Source organism: Rana temporaria, chromosome 1, assembly GCF_905171775.1.
Source record: "Rana temporaria chromosome 1, aRanTem1.1, whole genome shotgun sequence".
Taxonomy (NCBI): Eukaryota; Metazoa; Chordata; class Amphibia; order Anura; family Ranidae; genus Rana; species Rana temporaria.
This window is the reverse complement of record NC_053489.1, coordinates 232,270,766-232,288,605: the sequence shown is the minus strand read 5'-3', so window position 1 is coordinate 232,288,605 and position 17,840 is coordinate 232,270,766. Positions and strand designations below refer to the sequence as shown.

The 17,840-nt window shown below is 45.3% G+C and overlaps 1 protein-coding gene across 2 annotated transcripts in view; it reads left to right on the top strand.

Annotated features, from left to right (window-relative positions):
- ANKRD13A (ankyrin repeat domain 13A) overlaps positions 1-17,840 on the top strand; it is a 56,821-nt gene that overhangs the window by 15,101 nt on the left and 23,880 nt on the right. For both annotated transcript variants that reach the window (XM_040351506.1, XM_040351515.1), the window contains 4 exons: positions 558-682; positions 3,711-3,756; positions 3,914-4,057; positions 15,631-15,820. In XM_040351506.1, the coding sequence (XP_040207440.1) occupies positions 558-682; positions 3,711-3,756; positions 3,914-4,057; positions 15,631-15,820 (505 nt within the window). The remainder of the gene's footprint in view (positions 1-557; positions 683-3,710; positions 3,757-3,913; positions 4,058-15,630; positions 15,821-17,840) is intronic.

The window sequence follows — 17,840 nt, the reverse complement described above, 5'->3', positions numbered from 1 at the left end:
CTCGCTCTCCTTTTCTCTCTCTCTCGCTCTCCTTTTCTCTCTCTCTCGCTCTCCTTTTCTCTCTCTCTCGCTCTCCTTTTCTCTCTCTCTCGCTCTCCTTTTCTCTCTCTCTCGCTCTCCTTTTCTCTCTCTATCTATCTCTCTATCATTAGTTTAAATCATTTGCCTCCATGAAACAATCAGAATTAAATTGGCACCCCACAAACCAGCATTTCTTGCGCACCTGATAAGGTCTGCACAATGGGTTCAGCAATGAGTATCTGCTCTATCCTTCAAAAAGTTGTTGCATGGTCACCCATGTAGATTTTGTTAGTCATTTGCTTTAAAACTTCAAAAGAAGATCAGTTATAAGCTGGTACCTCAGATTTTGTATATTGCAGCAGATCCCCGCCACTATGTCTTCTGGAAGCATGGCATTTGTTGGGTTTATTACAGGAGAACATTCTGCAGGATAAATGAGTTGAAATGTTTTCAGTGTTCCCAGTCACGTTGCTTGGTAACGTATACATGGAGGTTTTTAAACCTGTGAAAAGTATTATTGTTGTTTTTTGTTTCAGTTCTGCATGAAGCAGTTAGCACAGGAGACCCAGAGATGGTTCAAATGGTTTTGCAGTACCGAGAGTTTCACAAAGCATCCACAGCTCTTGGAGGTGTACCCGAACTACTAAACAAAACTCTGGAGGTGAGTCAACATAAATGTACTAAACGAATTGATTAAACAAACCATGTGTCACAATGTTAATAAATATCCTACACGAATCATTAGTTAAGAGTATTCATAATAGGTGTGTGTGTGTGTGTGTGTTTTTATTTTTCTTTATTTGAGCCCCTTCTAAGCAGTACTACTCCAGTAAAGTGTGCATACAGACTGGTATACATATCAAGGGCCATGAGCATGCATTCTCACTGCTATTTTTCAATAAGTTATCTACTCTTCAGGGTAGTTGGAAAATCTGTTCCACTTTGGTCTATGTCTATCTGCAAGTGTCAAACAAAAGGTAAATTGTGTATTTATAGCCTTGTCTGAAAATAATATACAAGTATAAGTTTGATAAGAAGAAAAGTTGGATCTGAATGCTACATAATAAAAATAGGATTTTTGTACTCGCCGTAAAATCCTTTTCTCTGAAGTTCATGGACGGACACAGCTCTTTATTCTTGACAGTAGGGTTTATATGCCGTCTATCAGGAGAGGACTAGGCCGACATGTTAAACAGTTAAAAACATGTAACGACAGCAAAGCTGAATAGTAGGGGCGGTCCCTCTGGCTATAACCCCTCACTCTGCATCTAGCAGCTCAGTTCGTCATAAAGCAGTACAAACATAAAAAGGAGGGGTGGGGGCTGTGTCCGTCCATGAACTTCAGAGAAAAGGATTTTACGGTGAGTACAAAAATCCTATTTTCTCTTTTGTTCATGGACGGACACAGCTCCTTTATTCTTGACAGTAGGGATGTCCCCAAGCAGTGTCAAAAAAACAAGCGGTGGGCACAGCAAGCAAACCAACTCCCCCCCCCCCCCCCCCCCCCCCCCCCAAAAAACAGAGCTCCTCAACGGAGGAGTTGCAACCTTAAATGGCTGCCTGCAAAAATGCAGATGCATGGGGGGGTAGGTTTTGGGACTTTAAATGAGATGCGTTTTTAGCAAAATGCAATTATTCAAAATTAATCGTGCGCCATCTACCACAATTTTTTTACATTAGCTGGTAAGTTGAGCTGGGAATTTTTCTTTTACTGTTGAAAACCACACCCACAGCATGATACTGCCACCACCATGCTTTACTGTTGGGGTGCTATTGGGCAGGTGATGGGTTTTCTCCAGACATATTGTTTAGAATACAGGCCAAACGGTTCAATCCTGGTTTCATCAGACCAGAAAATCCTTGTTCGTCAGTTTGAGATTCCATCAGGTGCCTTTTTTTGTAAACTCCAAGCAGGCTTTAATGTTTTTTGCAATGATGAGAGGCTTTCGTTTAGCCACTCTACCATAAAACCCAGATGGGTGGAGGGCTGCAGTGCAGTGTCCTTCTGGAACTTTGTTCCATATCCACACAGGATCTCTAGAGCTCAGAGTGATCATCGGGTCTTGTTCACGTCTTACCAAGGTCCTTCTCCCCCAATTGCTCAGTTTGGCTCTTGGATGAGTCCTGGTTGTGCCAAACTGTTTCCATTTGGGAATTATGGAGACCATAGTGCTCTTCAGTGCAGCAGAATTGTTTTTATATTCTTACCCAGATCTGTGTCTTGCATTGTTTGCATTAAGGTAAAAAAAAAATCAGTGTCCAAATACCCCCCCTCCTTGCCTGTGTAAAGAGGAAGAGTGGGGAGATTAGCTCAGCAAGGGTGGGTCTAAGTTCCGCTGTGTAAGTCTATAGAGCGCAGCTCCATAGACACACAGGTTGGGAGTGCGGAGACTACACCAGCGGATGGCTATGGTAGTCACTAAAAATAAAAATAGGAGGAGCCAAGATCGCTGCCAGATACCCCAAAAGAGGAGGATCGGGGCCACTCTGTTCAATACCACTACACAGAGCAGGTAAGTATAACATGTTTTGTTATTTTAATAAATAATAATTGACACTTTAACGAGGAAATGATGGTCTGACTTGCTTAAACTGGACCAAAAAAATCAAAGCAACAAAAATAAAATGGTTGCCTTGTAGCTGCAAATTAGAATTTGACCCTTCAGGTATAACAAGGAATGGCTTAACATCCACAGTTTTGCTGTAATTTCCATGGCTATAGTGTTTGTCAGTGTCACATCCTGTGTGCAGTTGTGTATCTGAAGCCAATTTGGTTAATTTACTTAAGGAGTAAAGGCTATTTACCTAAAGAAGTAAATGTTTGTGAATAGGTTGTAGCTGTGTTCGCTCCCGATACCCAATCATCAGGAAAAGTCCTACTCCTTTTTATTTTTCCCTATTTCCTTTGAATATTTATATTGAACACAGTTTCACCTTCTTCACATTCACTTTCCTTGATGAACGCATTAGTGAATTGAGCTTCATGCTCTTAGGGAATCCTAAAAATATTAAATTCACCCACCACTTGTTTTTACCCTTGTACAGGCATACCCCACTTTTAAGTACACAATGGGACCGACACATGTATGTAAAACGAAAATGTACTTAAAGCAAAGCAATACATTTTTTTTCACTTCTAGGCTGTAGTGTGGGCGCCAGGGGCTGTAGTGTGGGTGTCAGGGGACCACTCACATGTAAATAAGCTCATCGAATGCAAGGGGGGCCGCTCCAATCCATCCCCCGGACATCGCGCTGTGCACAGAGGACAGTGCTGTGGAGAGGCTGGATGGCATTCTGTGGCTGACATGGAAAGCCAGAAGAACCACTGAGTGGATGTGATGTCACTGGAGGTGGGGACGCGGCCAGGATACAGGAAGAGCACACTGGAACAGGGCAGGCTACGTGCTCAGAGGTTCATTTCCGTCTAGTGCAGGTGCATGGAGCGGGAATATATGTACTTGTGAGGCACTTTACGTACATTCGCAGGTATGTCCGTACTCACGAGTGTATGTAAAGTGAGTGTCCGTAAAGCGGGGTATGCCTGTATATTTGTTTTATGTTTTCCACCTGCAAATTCTTATTTGGGGCTTTTTTTAGCATTCAAATTATTTTGCTTGATTGTTTGCTATACTTTCAAATGAAATTTTTGGATATTTTTGATTGTGTTTTTTTTTTTTTCCTTTTCTAAGGCTTCTGATTTTTATGTGGAAATGAAGTGGGAGTTTACAAGCTGGGGTAAGCTCAAGTGCATTTTCTAAGTTAAAAATAAATACAAACAAAAAAAATAACAATCTATTTTAGTTTCATATATCCAAAGTTATATTTTGTAAGCTCATGTATTTGTAGTAGTCCCAGCTGTAGAAACTATTTGCCCTTGGTTTTTCTATTTTAGTTCCTCTTTTATCAAGAGTGTGTCCCAGCGATATCTGTCGGATATGGAAGAGTGGAGCCAAACTTCGAGTTGATGCCACCTTGCTGGGATTTGAGAACATGAGCTGGATCCGAGGAAAGCATAGCTTTATATTTAAAGAGGAAGGTGAGCTATATATATATATATATATATATATTTGGCAGGATTTCCTGTTTCCCTTGCCATTCCAAAAGTAAAACCTTTGTTTCGCTGGAGAGGTTTCCCTTTACTTTCTGTTCTGGAGAAGCAATGGGAATGAAAGGAAATCTTTCCACAGTGCATGGAACTCCTATTTTAGGCAGTTGTCTCAGGAACATATGACAACTCAATATTATGGGTTTCCCCTCGCTTCTTTCTTGGTGACCATCTTCATTAGGGAAAAATAGAGGCGTGAATCTCCCAAGCAGAGATAAACACAGCCATTGAAACCTGACAAAGAGTTTTGACTATTGACCCCATTTTATCCAAAACAAACATTTTCAGATGTTTTTCAGGTTGATGAAGCAGAGGCTCATGTGGGAGCTTTTGTTCTCAAAAAAACCTTTTAGGCCTTCACTGCTGCTGTCTAAGCCCCCATTCACATCTAGGCGTTTTTACACCTGTAGCGCTACGCCGCTGCCGCCAGAGGGCTGGAAACACATTTCCCTCTATGGAGATGGTTCACATCTCCACGCCGGACGCCTGCCGCCTGAAAAAAGGTCCCGGACCTTTTTTTCAGGCGTCTTTCGGCGTTCGGCTAGGAGATGGGAAGCATCTCCATAGAGGGGGTCAATCTGGGGCACATCTAGGCGGACAATACCGGCGTTTTGTCGCCGCAAATCGCGGTACAAAACGCCGCTATTTGTACCGCGATTTGCGGCGACAAAACACCGCGATTTCGTCCGCCTAGATGTGAATGGAGCCTTAAGGGGGTTATGCTGACGACAGTGCTGGCATGTAAACAAACTCCTGGCTGGTATAGCAGTCAGGAGCTTGTTTACATTTCATTGCCAACTGTTTGCTTTCACATACATTTGATTCTGGCTATAAAGCTGCCTGATCACTTGCAAGGGAGCTACCACCCTGACTCTTGTGTCCTGAAGTTCTCTTTCTTTCTTTGGGTGCCTGTAGTCATAATGGCAGGTGTGACATTTGGAGAGCATGATAAGCGAACATCCAATTGCTGTTCTCTCCTGGGTAGTATGAACCCAGAAGGGCTCACAGGTACTCTAAAGTGTTGGTGCAAACTTGTAAAAGGTGCCTGGCGACGCTTTGCGTTCCAAGCTGGAATGCAGAACTGCCCAGCACAATCTGCACTGTATAGGGCACACCTGCCTCTCTCCTATAAACAGAACGGCATGTATTGCACACGCCGTTCTATTATTGTCAGCCGTAGCTCGGCCACGCTACAACCAATGGTGCCATCGCTCCCCATGCTGCAACCCAGACCAGCCTGCAACTCCTGCATTAATGCTGCTACGTTAACTGCAACAGACTGCCATTGCCAGAGACAACCTAAGAGATCTTCCTTGCTGACACCCTACACTACGGAATCTCTTGCTGCTACACTCAAGCCCTGCAAACGGATAAGTAGCAATTGTTTCACTTGTAGTACTATAGAAAGGTCTGGTGCATATATTCCTCCTAAAATAATTTCTATTGTTAACTGTGGCTTGTAGCCATTAACATACTACTTGGGACTGACTGCTGTGTTTATGGCTGTTTACTGAGGAACATCTTAAAGGGACATATACTCTCAAATTACCTGAGCTATATTTGCCTCTTTTGCGCAATTACTAGTTGCTTTTACAATCCCTATTTACTGCGTGCTTGACATAAGTTGTAACTTTTTTAAGGGCCTTGCCCTAAGTTGCTGAACATGTTCGCTTAAACCAGGGGTATTGAATTAAAATTCATGGAGGTCCGATAAGTAAAATTTTCTTCCAGCCGAGGTCCGCATCGCAGTTTCGTGCAATTACCCCAATTCTTTACATTGCAGCCCAAGGGTGCAGGCACGACACACCATTCGTTTGAATGGGCTGCTGCGCCTGTGTTTCTGCTGGGAAAAGGTCCTGGCATCTTTTTAAAAAGGCAGCCACAAGGAAACTGCATGATGCGTTTGTACCATGCAATTTCCATGTGCAGAAAATTGCACTTTGCATTTTAGTGCATTTAGGAGTCAATGGTACCCCTTTACGTTTTCTGTGCAGCACCTCATTTTGTGCGCAGCTGGTTGTCCGCTTCACATCTTCCCCACCACAGCCCTGTCCCCCTTCACATATCCCCCCACACAGTATTACCCCCTTCACATATCACCCCACACAGTATTACCCCCCTTCACATATCCCCCCACACAGTATTGCCCCATCACATATCCCCCCCACACAGTATATTACCCCATCACATATCCCCCACACAGTATTGCCCCATTACATATCACCCCACACAGTATTACCCCATCACATATCTCCCAACACAGTATTGCCCCATCACATATCCCCCACACAGTATTGCTCCATTACATATCCCCCCACACAGTTTTGCCCCCTTTACATGACCCCATCACATATCCCCCACACAGTATTACCACATTACACATCCCCCCACACAGTATTACCACATTACATATCCCCCCACACAGTTTTGCCCCCTTTACATGACCCCCATCACATATCCCCCACACATTATTGCCCCCTTTACATGACCCCATCACAGATCCCCCCACACAGTATTGCCCCATCTAATATCCCCAAACACAGTATTGCCCCATCACATATCCCCCCACACAGTATTGCCCCATCACAGATCCACCCACACAGTATTGCCCCATTACATATCCCCACACAGTATTGCCCCATCACATATCCCCCCACACAGTATTGCCCCATCACAGATCCCCCCACACAGTATTGCCCCATCACAGATCCCCCCACACAGTATTGCCCCATTACATATCCCCCCACACAGTATTGCCCCATTACATATCCCCCACACAGTATTGCCCCATCACATATCCCCCCACACAGTATTGCCCCATTACATATCCCCCCACACAGTATTGCCCCATTACATATCCCCCACACAGTATTGCCCCCTTTACATGACCTCATCACATATCCCACCACACAGTATTGCCCCATCACATATCCCCCACACAGTATTGCCCCCTTTACATGACCCCATCACATATCTCACCACACAGTATTGCCCCATCACATATCCCCCCCCACAGTATTTCCCCTTTACATGACCCCCATCACAGATCCCCCCCATACAGTATTGCCCCTTTACATGACCCCCATCACAGATCCCCCCCCCATACAGTATTGCCCCATCACATATTCCCCCCCTCCACACACAATATTGCCCCATCACATAATTCCCCCCACACAGTACTGCCCCCTTTACATGATGCCCCCTTTACATGACCCCCCCTTCACACACACAGCACTGCCCCCGCTCCCCATCCTTATCATTTTCATACATTTTCCTCCCTTCCTCCCTTCCCTCTCCACTCCTACCTTTCACAGAGCGCGGGGCGGGAGGCGGGACAGTCGTGGACTGAAGGCGCGGGAGCTGTCGGGTTGACTTTTCGGCGAACTGGTGATTGGCTGCTAGGACCGCCTCCTAGCAGCCAATCACCTCCCATCTAACACGACAGGCAGCTACCTCTCTAGTCCCGCCTCCCGCTGTTCGCTCCTCTGCTAATAATAGCGGAGGAGGCTGGGGACCAAAGCGGCGACTAAATGGCGCGATCGCCGCGGTCCGGAAAGAGCAGCAGCTCGGGCCGGACGCGGACCGCGGGCCGCCATTTAGTGATGCCTGGCTTAAACTTTTCTATGCTAAGGGTTGAAGATATTTCATATCCACTCCCTTAGTGGCCTAATGCACTTCTTTATGTTTAAGTGATATAATGTAGAGAACCCCCAAACTCCTGTTCTGTTAGGAGTGACGCCTGGGGTCCTGTACTGATGGTTACTTGCATATAGTAGTGCATTGGAATCTTGTGCTGTATCCTATAATTTTAAACGCTAAGCCTTGGTCGCATGTTGTAATACGTCCAATCTTAGTAGCTCAACGCCCTTCTTTATGTGAGAGAGAGATGATGTAGAGAACCCCCAAACTCCTGTTTGTGTGGAGTGACGCCTGCAGTCCAATACTGAATTCTCACATAGAGAGGTGCATTGAAATCCTTGCTAACCGCAGTTGTGGTTCACTCCATTCACTCAAATTGATTTTAGTTCTGTATTTTTAACAGAAAATACAACTTTGATTAACTGTTCTGCAAATGTTCACATAAATACTTGCAGCCAACGCCAGTTTATGTATTCTTTAGGGTCTTTCTGAAAATCTATAATTTTTCGAGAGTTTTAATTATTTTTAAAGCACTATTGAGAGGAAAATTACTAACTTCTGACAATCTCTCCAACACAGGAGATAAAAGCAGCTGGAAATTTTGTGTCAGGGAGATCACTTGGAGACAGATATACAGAGAGCTTGTCTATTCGCAGCACAGCTGTGTTAAAATTGTGTACATTTCTAACACAATGTGCAAGTTTCTTCAGTCCTCTGCCTATTTGGAGGGGGGGGGGGGGGTGTCTGCCTTTCTTCCAATCGGCTCCACTTCCACTGCTGAAACAGGAAGAACATTTTCTAACTTTCTATACATGTACAACTTATGTAGGGAGATTTGTTTTTTCTCTGTATCATCTGAGGCTATTCACGTTACTGGGTATAGGAGAGGATTTACATCCACTTTAATGCATTCACTGCATTAAGGTAGGAAACCTTATGTATGCAGTTCCCGCCCAACCCCTTTTACTTGTGTCTGATCTCGTTCCAGTGCTGTGCACAAAAGCTACGGCTTTCTCCACTTTCTCTCTTCTCATAGGCTTAGACAGTAGTGGAAGGCATTTGCTCCTGATGCTGTTAACCACAGCCACACTCTATGTATCAATGGACCTACAGAGCGTGGCTCAGGATTGAGCCTGCACAAGTGCTCCCATGGCAAGCGGCTTGCTATGGGTGCAATCGACTGGGGGGAAGAGTAGAGAGTGCCAGCAGGGTACCAAAGAAGAGGATCAGGGCTGCTCTATGCAAAATTATTGCACAGAGCAGGTAAGTATATCATGTTTGCTTTATAAAAATAAAATTCAAAACCTTTTACAATCACTTTAACACAGACCAATTTCTTATCCCCAGACAATGGAAGAAAATGACACACCCTAATGTCACTAAATGTCATGGTGAAATTAATCAAGTAGCCAGGATAGAGGAGGCTTGAGCTGTTGCAAATGATACCGTTGGCTAATACAGGCATACCAATACAGATTATTGGTTATTATTTCAATTCCTCCCACTCGATCAAACCTACTGATGGCTCATGTACCTGCGACTTTGACAGCAGCACTTTCTCATGAGAACTTTGGGAACTAGAGTGTGGGAGTGGACCCAAGAGATGAACTACATACACTGCTGCACTGCCCTCCCCTGATATCCCACCCACTGTCACCCCTCCCTCTTCCTGTATTCACCCCTCTACTCTGTTAATTCCTCCCCCCTTTATTGCTCTTCTCTATTCATTCCTTTCTCTGCCTCTGTCTATACCCCTTTATCCCCCTTCTCTTTATCCATTATATCCCTTAACACAGTGGTCATCAACCCTGTCCTCAGGGCCCACTAACAGGCCAGGTTTGCAAGATAACTGAAATACATCACAGGTTTTGTTGCTCAGTGATTGCAGCATTCTAGTCTGCATCTCCCCAAGTTAATACATAAAACCTGACCTGTTAGTGGGCCCTGAGGACAGGGTTGGTGACCACTGTCTTAACACACAAGGTTGTGTTCTAAAATTATTGCAACATGTGTCACTGACAGCTGATCATAGAGGCTCCACTGGTCTAGCCAAAACCTGTGTTTCCCAAAACGGCTTTCAGGACAGCACCTGAGAGATATCATGGCTCCTCCTCCACAGGAAACACCTCCACCAATCAAGACTTTAAAGGGAAGCCTCCCCTTCCACTCTCCAGTTTTTTTGTGTTTCCTCCAGCTGGAGGAACACCTCCGGTGGGGGCCATGATATCTCTCAGGGCTGCCTGGGAGACGTGTGGTTCTCACCCTTACTTTTTTCTGGAGAAATGACTCTCCCACTTGCCTGGTGAGGGCGGTCCGTGGGCTCCTTCTCCCTCTTCTGTGCTCGGGGAGAGCCCGTACGCCCGGAAGTTGCGGCCCGTTTTTTCCGACGGAGCAGCGGGGTCCGTGAAACCCCATCGCAAGGCGGAGGCTCCGGCGTCAGAGGAGGGCCTCAGACGCGTCCTGTATGCAGGAAGTGGCAGCGCTTCCGGGTTGGCGCAGCGTCATTTCCGGCGCAGGCGCAGAGGGAGGAGGCAGGGTCTCCTGGTGCCTTAAAGGGGACTTCCGGTTCCGGGTCAGCGCGGCGGCGTTTTTGAATCCTGGAACCGTGTCCTCATTCAACTGCACGCTGCTGCAATACTCTGCAATGGAGGAGGATACTGCAGCTAAGGGGGCAAGCCAAGGCACCAGCAAGGCTAAGGTAAGGGAAGTGTCCTACATTACCTTTAGCTATCTCTCTCTTAGGGGGGTTACTTCACCCATCTCCCCCTTTCCCCACCTCCCACTTCCCTGTCTGGTCGGTGTCTGTATGGATATATCTTTCTACATAGGGGTGCCATGGTGGTGATGGTCTTGGCTTGTAGGGCACAGGGGATTACTGCTAAGTTTCCTTAGTGCACCTGGGTGTCAGTTTATTACTGTCATTTTTGTTTTTGAGCGTGCGTGCTTTATCTTGTCTGTTTATACAGGGAAAAGGCTCGGCTCAGATTGTGAAGAAGCGATGCCCTGTTTGCAAAGAGAAGCTCAGTGATTCTTGGAGTAAAACTCTTTGTGCAGACTGTACTAAAGAGGTGCTGAAAGAAGCTCCTTCCGTGGGTGGGGACTTAATATCCACCCTTAAGAAAGAACTCCGTACCACATTTCAGGCCTTTAGGTCAAGTCTGGAGGCCAGACCTGTGGAGCAGGCTGGAGTTTCACAAGACCCTTCGCTGGGTGAAAGGCATAACCTCTTTAACCCTTTAAGCCAGGACGATTCTCAAGAAATCCCACTAAATTCGGATTCTGAAAATGAGGATGAGGCAGAACCTGCTTCAAAATATAAATTGTCGCTGGAAGAGGTTGCAGGCCTTTTAAAGGTGATCCATGCAACATTGGGGATAGAGGAAGAAAAGAAAGAGCTCTCCCTGCATGACCGAATGTATGCAGGGTTAGGGGATACCAAAGGTCGGGTGTTCCCAGTACATTCATTAATCACTGAGATGATTAAGAAGGAATGGGTGGAACCGGAGAAGAAGCCGTTTTTTTCTGGGACTCATAAAAGGAGGTTCCCTTTTGAGGAAAACCCGGAAGCCATCTGGAATAAAATCCCAAAGTTGGACGCAGCATTTTCTCAGGTTTCAAAGTCTACGGACTTGGCCTTTGAAGACATGGGCTTACTAAAGGAGCCTATGGACAAAAGGATAGAGCTACTGCTTAAAAGAAACTGGCAATCTGTGATGAACAATCTTAAACCAGCTATGGCGTCAACTTGTGTGGCCAGAAATCTGGAACACTGGTTAAACCAGTTAAAAGCACACATCTCAGCAGATTCCCCAAAACAGGAGATCTTGGACTCCTTTAATACTCTTTTTGCAGCTGTGTCATACATTGCCGATGCTTCAGCGGAATCTATCCGCATGACAGCAAGGTCAGCATCTTTGACCAATTCGGCCAGGAGAGCCTTGTGGCTTAAGACCTGGCCGGGAGATGCGGCCTCAAAAAAATTAATTGTGTGGTTTACCTTTTGCAGGGGATCTACTGTTTGGTCCAGAATTGGAATCTATCCTTGACCGAACGGCGGATAAAAAGAAGTCCTTTCCGATCAAGCCTAAAAAGGCGCCGGTCCGCAAACGTTTTTTTCGTCTGCAAAGGCAACAGGAAGAAAGGACTCAGTTCAAAAAGAAGTGGCCGGCGCAAAGAGGTCGCGGTAGGGGTGGAGTGCTCCTCCGTCCTCCTCCAGCCCCCGAGAAACCGCAATGACTCTCCGCTACAGGTAGGGGGAAGACTTCAGGAGTTTGTCCCCCAGTGGAGAGGCAGCACCCCAAATCTGTTTATCTTGAACCTTCTTCAAAATGGTTACGAGATAGAGTTCAGGGAAGAACCCCCGAAGAAATTTCTGGCAACAAATGTTCCAAGGGATCCCGCCAAGGCCCTGGCTTTGAAGTCCCTAATTCAGGAGCTGTTGGACCAAAGGGTAATTGTGCCGGTTCCAAAAGCGGAATTTTTTCAGGGGTTCTATTCTCATGTTTTTCTGATAAGAAAACCATCAGGTAAGTACCGCCTTATCTTAAACCTAAAGGAACTAAACCTGTCAGTGTTGTACAGAAAATTTTGCATGGATTCCATCTTTTCCGTAAGAAACCTCCTAAGTCGGGGTTGCTTCATGGCAACAATAGACTTACGAGATGCCTACTTACACATTCCCATTGCGGCCAGCTCCCAAAAGTTTTTGAGATTGGCTCTGAGGGAAGGAAAGAAAATAGTTCACCTACAGTTCAGGGCTCTTCCCTTTGGCCTGTCGTCATCCCCAAGGGTATTTACGAAGGTGATGGCAGAAGCGCTGGCACCTCTTCGTCTAGAGGGGATCTCTGTGGTCCCTTATCTAGACGACCTGCTGTTTTTTGCCCAGTCCAGGGAGGGGCTTCAAAAGGATCTAGACAGGGCCCGGTCTCACTTGGAAGACATTGGGTGGATCCTGAATCTCCAAAAATCGAGCCTGATTCCGTCTCAACAGGTTCTATTTTTGGGCTTCCAGATAGATTCCGTGGAGCAGAAAGTTTTCCTCCCAGAAGAAAAGCAAAGAAAGGTGATAGAGATGGTTTCTCTTCTTCAAGGCAGTCAGGAGATTTCCATCAGGAGGATTATGTCAGTCCTAGGAACCCTGACTTCCTCTATACCCGCAGTGCCCTGGGCCAGGACCCACTTCAGACCGCTGCAGGATTTTTTATTAAAGGTCTGGGACCGCGATCAAAAGTCCTTAGACTTACTGGTAAAAATTCCCACCAAGGTGAAAAGGAGCCTCTGGTGGTGGAGAGACCAGGAAAGACTGTCGGTGGGTCTGTTGTGGTCCTTCCCATCCCAAGTAAGGATAACGACAGACGCCAGCTCCTGGGGCTGGGGGGCCCACATGAACAGTCATTGGACCCAGGGGTCATGGTCCGCAGGAGAGGCGAGAAATTCCTCAAATTGGAGGGAATTAAAGGCGGTAGAATTGGCTTTACTGGCCTTCGCTTCAGAAGTAGGAGGACAACATTTACAGGTCCTATCGGACAATGCCACAACAGTGGCTTATGTCAACAGACAAGGGGGCACCAGAAGCAAAGGGCTTCAGGTCTTAACCGGAAAGATCCTAAGGTGGGCAGAGTCCCATACTCTATCCTTGTCCGCGGTCCATCTAAAGGGGACCCTGAATTGCGTGGCAGACTTCTTAAGCAGAAATTTGATTTGGGAAGCGGACTGGCAGTTGAACCCGGAAGTGTTCAGTCTGATAACAGAAAAGTGGGGACAGCCAGCGATAGATTTGTTTGCGAATCAAGAGAATGCACAGATCTCTCAGTTCTTCTCCTTAGACAGGAGCAAGTCAGCTGCGGGGACGGACGCCCTAGCACACAGCTGGAATTTCCATCTTTGTTATGCTTTTCCCCCTTTTCAGCTCATTCCGCAGGTCATAGCAAAAATGAAGAGGGAAAATACTACAGTAATCCTGATCACCCCATTTTGGCCCAAAAGGCCTTGGTTTTCTGCCCTTCTACTGATGCAAATCAGACCGTTCTGGCATCTACCTCTGAGACACGACCTGCTTTTACAAGGTCCTCTGTTTCACCGAGACATAAAAAAACTAAGTCTTACGGCTTGGCTTCTGAGGAGCAACTCCTCAGGAGAAAAGGGTTTTCGGCCAGATTAATAGCAACTCTCCTGTCGAGTAGGAAACAGGTCGCGAGGGCTATCTATTTCAAAGTCTGGAAGACTTTCAATACATGGTGCTCTGTATCAGGCAGATTTGTAGAAGAAACTTCCTCTATCTTGGAATTTCTTCAAGAAGGAGCCGACAAAGGGTTAGCGGTGAGCACCCTGAAGGTTCAAGTAGCCGCGCTGGGGGTATTCCTAGAAAGATCTGTTTCAGCAGATCCATTAGTAATAAGGTTCTTTAAAGCCCTGGTTAGGTCCAGACCGATAGTGGTAAAGGATTGTCCCGCATGGGATTTGCCAGTAGTCTTACAGGCCATGACCAAGGAACCTTTTGAACCTTTGAATATAGCGTCTCTTAAGTTATTAACGTTAAAAACCGTTTTTTTAGTGGCTGTCACTACAGCTCGCAGGATCAGCGAGTTACAAGCCTTGTCCGTCAGAGAACCTTTTTGTTTAATTTTTTCGGACAGAATTGTGTTAAAACCAGACCCAAGTTTTTTACCGAAAGTTGCTTCGTTCAAAAATCGGTCTCAAGAAATTATACTGCCTTCATTTTGCTCTAATCCAAAAGGAAGAAAGGAAGAAGAATTCCATACCTTGGATGTCAAGAGAGCTGTTTTATGTTACTTGGAAACCACAAAAGCATATAGACGTTCAGATGCCTTGTTTATTTTATTTTCCGGTGATAAAAAAGGAAAGCAGGCGTCAAAAGGGACCATTGCCAGATGGCTCAGGATGGCCATCTCAAATGCTTATTCAATCTCAGGTCAAGAATGTCCGGAGAATCTAAGAGCTCACTCTACTAGAGCAGCTGCGGTAAGTTGGGCAGAAAGAGCTGGTGCCACCCCCGAACAGATCTGCAGAGCAGCCACCTGGTCAAGCTTGTCTACCTTTGCCCGTCATTACAGACTTGATCTAATGACGGCAGATGATCAGGCGTTCGGGAGAAAAGTCTTACAGGCTGTGGTCCCACCCTAAGGGGGTAAGTCTCGACTGTCCTCTCAGGTGCTGTCCTGAAAGCCGTTTTGGGAAAATGCAAGTTAGGCTTACCGGTAACTTGTTTTCCAGTAGGCTTTCAGGACAGCAGCAACCCGCCCTTGGTTTTTTCTTATGTAAAGATTCTGCTGTAATGCTATGTAATAACTGTCACTTATGTGTTGCAGCCGGGGCTGGAGGTCTCTACAACCAACTGGAGAGTGGAAGGGGAGGCTTCCCTTTAAAGTCTTGATTGGTGGAGGTGTTTCCTGTGGAGGAGGAGCCATGATATCTCTCAGGTGCTGTCCTGAAAGCCTACTGGAAAACAAGTTACCGGTAAGCCTAACTTGCATTTTTCTGAGGTTGGTCCTTCTAGGTTTACGAGTCAAACTACACTTTCCTGTGCTGTTTACATTGAGATCGTTAATCGTGCATATGTGATGGATGTGAGTTTTAATCTTGTATTGACACAATTTTATCTGTTCTCACAATCTGGGACTGTTCACATTTAAAAAATACTCTAGGATGTAGGTAAAAAAAAGGCCCAGGAGTTGAACATCCACAGATCACTGACATCAGTTTATTAGTTTCGTGTTCTGATGGATGTGAATTTCAGAATTGACAATCGCCCAAGACAAAGCTTCTTTTTTGTGTTGAAGAGTTTTTTTAAATCTAATTTCCCAGTTAATGCAGTGGAGAAACAAACAGATTTCCAATGTCCACAGATAACTGGGCCGAACTCATGGAGATCAACCATGACGACAGGACAGTTACCAAGGAACGCTTTGACATCTCCCAGGAGATAGAGGGCATTACACTGGATTCCATGCAACCAGCAGAGCGGGAAGTTAGCAAGCGACTTACCTCTCCAGTCATTAACACCTCCCTTGATACATCAGCTATTGCCTTTGAAAGGTATAGTATATTTATTTATCTTTGAAGAAAATAATGTCAGTTTGCAAACCTTAACAGCTATGTATACATTTTAGCAGCTGATTAAAAAAAAGTTGTATGCTAGAATTTGTGGAATGCTATGCTCGGCAGATTAAAAAAGGCTCATAGCGGTTGTTGGGTTTTTATTTTTTTATTTTTTTACAGCTATTGACTGCAGTTTTATGTCATCTTAGAAAGCATCCGCATATAATGATGGTAGAGTAATGAAGCGTATACAACATGCAGTATTTAGGAGGTTACAGCTAATTTTAATCATGGTTTGTGAAAATGTATGGTGTTTAGCTCAGCAGATCTTTGTAGGGCAATATAGATTTTTCATTTTGCAAGAAATTCTTTTGTGACCAATAATTTGTTTCCTTTACAATAGCATAAATTGATCCTTTTTTTGCAAAAAAGTTAAAATCTCTTTATGGAGAGACAGAGCTTTACTTTTTTATATAGTAATAAATACAGTTTGGAGAACCCATTACATATTACAGAAAAGCAGCGAATTACCTCCAAACACTTTTTGCTTTTAAGGACAAGAAACTATTAATGACTTTTACCAACCAGAACTCAGATGACAGCCCCACCAGCTGAAGATTTCTTACCACTCAGTTCAGCTGTTATAAATGTAGAAAAATACCATATACCCCCCCCCCCCCCCAGTATCAGGATTATGTTACTAAATGCCTTCCTCACACATAACACCAACTGGTGTTTGGTAGTTGGGCACTCGGGTGGGCACGCAGAATTGTCACATGGGAGTGGAAAGCATTCTCAGACCTGTCTAAGGTCAGCATTGTCTCTGACTTGGAGCGTCTTCTCTGCTTTGATGGTGATTGGAGAGAGAGCGAAAGAAAGTGTTAGCAGTTGGTTGATTACCCATTATAGTGAATTTGTTACTTTGCCTTGCAGGAACTGAGCACAGGTTCTCTTTAACCCTTTTGCTGTCAGGCCCTGTGCTTCACTTTTACCTAGCTCAGACCTATTTTTCAAATTTTCACTTAAAGTGATTGTAAAAGAAAAAAAAATGGCAAACATGTCATTACCTCCACTGTGCAGCTCGTTTTGCACAGAGTGGCCCCGAACAACGACTTTTGGGGACCCTCTGCAGTTCTCGTGGCTCCTCCTCACTTCAGATTACCCCCTAGGAGAAGCGCTCTCCCGGGGGGTTACCTTGCGGGTGGGGTGCTGAGTCCAGAATTCTGCGTCTATAGACACGAATGCCAGACTCGGCCCAGCGCCCGTGTTATTGGATTTGATTGACAGCAGTGGGAGCCAATGACTGTGCTGCTATGAATCTATCCAATTGGGACCTAAAACACCAGCTACAAATGGTGTGCTCGTTCCCGGACAGAAGATGACAGCGTCCAAGTAAGTAAAACTGAGGGGCTGGGAGGCTGCAGCATTAAAAACGGTGAGAAACCATGAGGGTTTACAACCCCTTTAACAGCGTTCCAGACCCCCCCCCCCCTCCCATATCTTAGTTGTACAGTGTAGGAGACCGTTCTCGATTCTGAAACCTATGCCCATACCTTCAGGTAATTTGACACTGCCAAAAGAAGCTTTGCTGGAACTGCCCCTCAGTGTATTTTTATAACCCTAACCACTCTGTAAAGGTTCAGTTTTTGCTATTATCCTTAGATGACCATCTTCTTCTTTCTTCTTTTTGACACTTCTCTCAAGATCTGATTGTATATTGCCTCAGTTTTTACCTTCGGAACTGTGCTTGGATACTGCATTTAGGTGCTTGCCTTGGCATTTGATAGGCCTTTACTCTTTTGAAACCCTCCTTTTTTCTATGGCAGGTCCAGTCCTGCAGCCAACTATTGCTTCTCTGTCAGTTGCCCAGACTGTGGTGAACTGGACTGGAGAACTCAATGAACATTCTGTTCTTCCTGCAAGATGGCTATTGCCTTCAGCCCTACCATTCTGCGTAGACTTCAGTTAGTTTAATGAAGTGTGTCAAATTTCCAGAATGTCCTTACTTTCTGTGCAT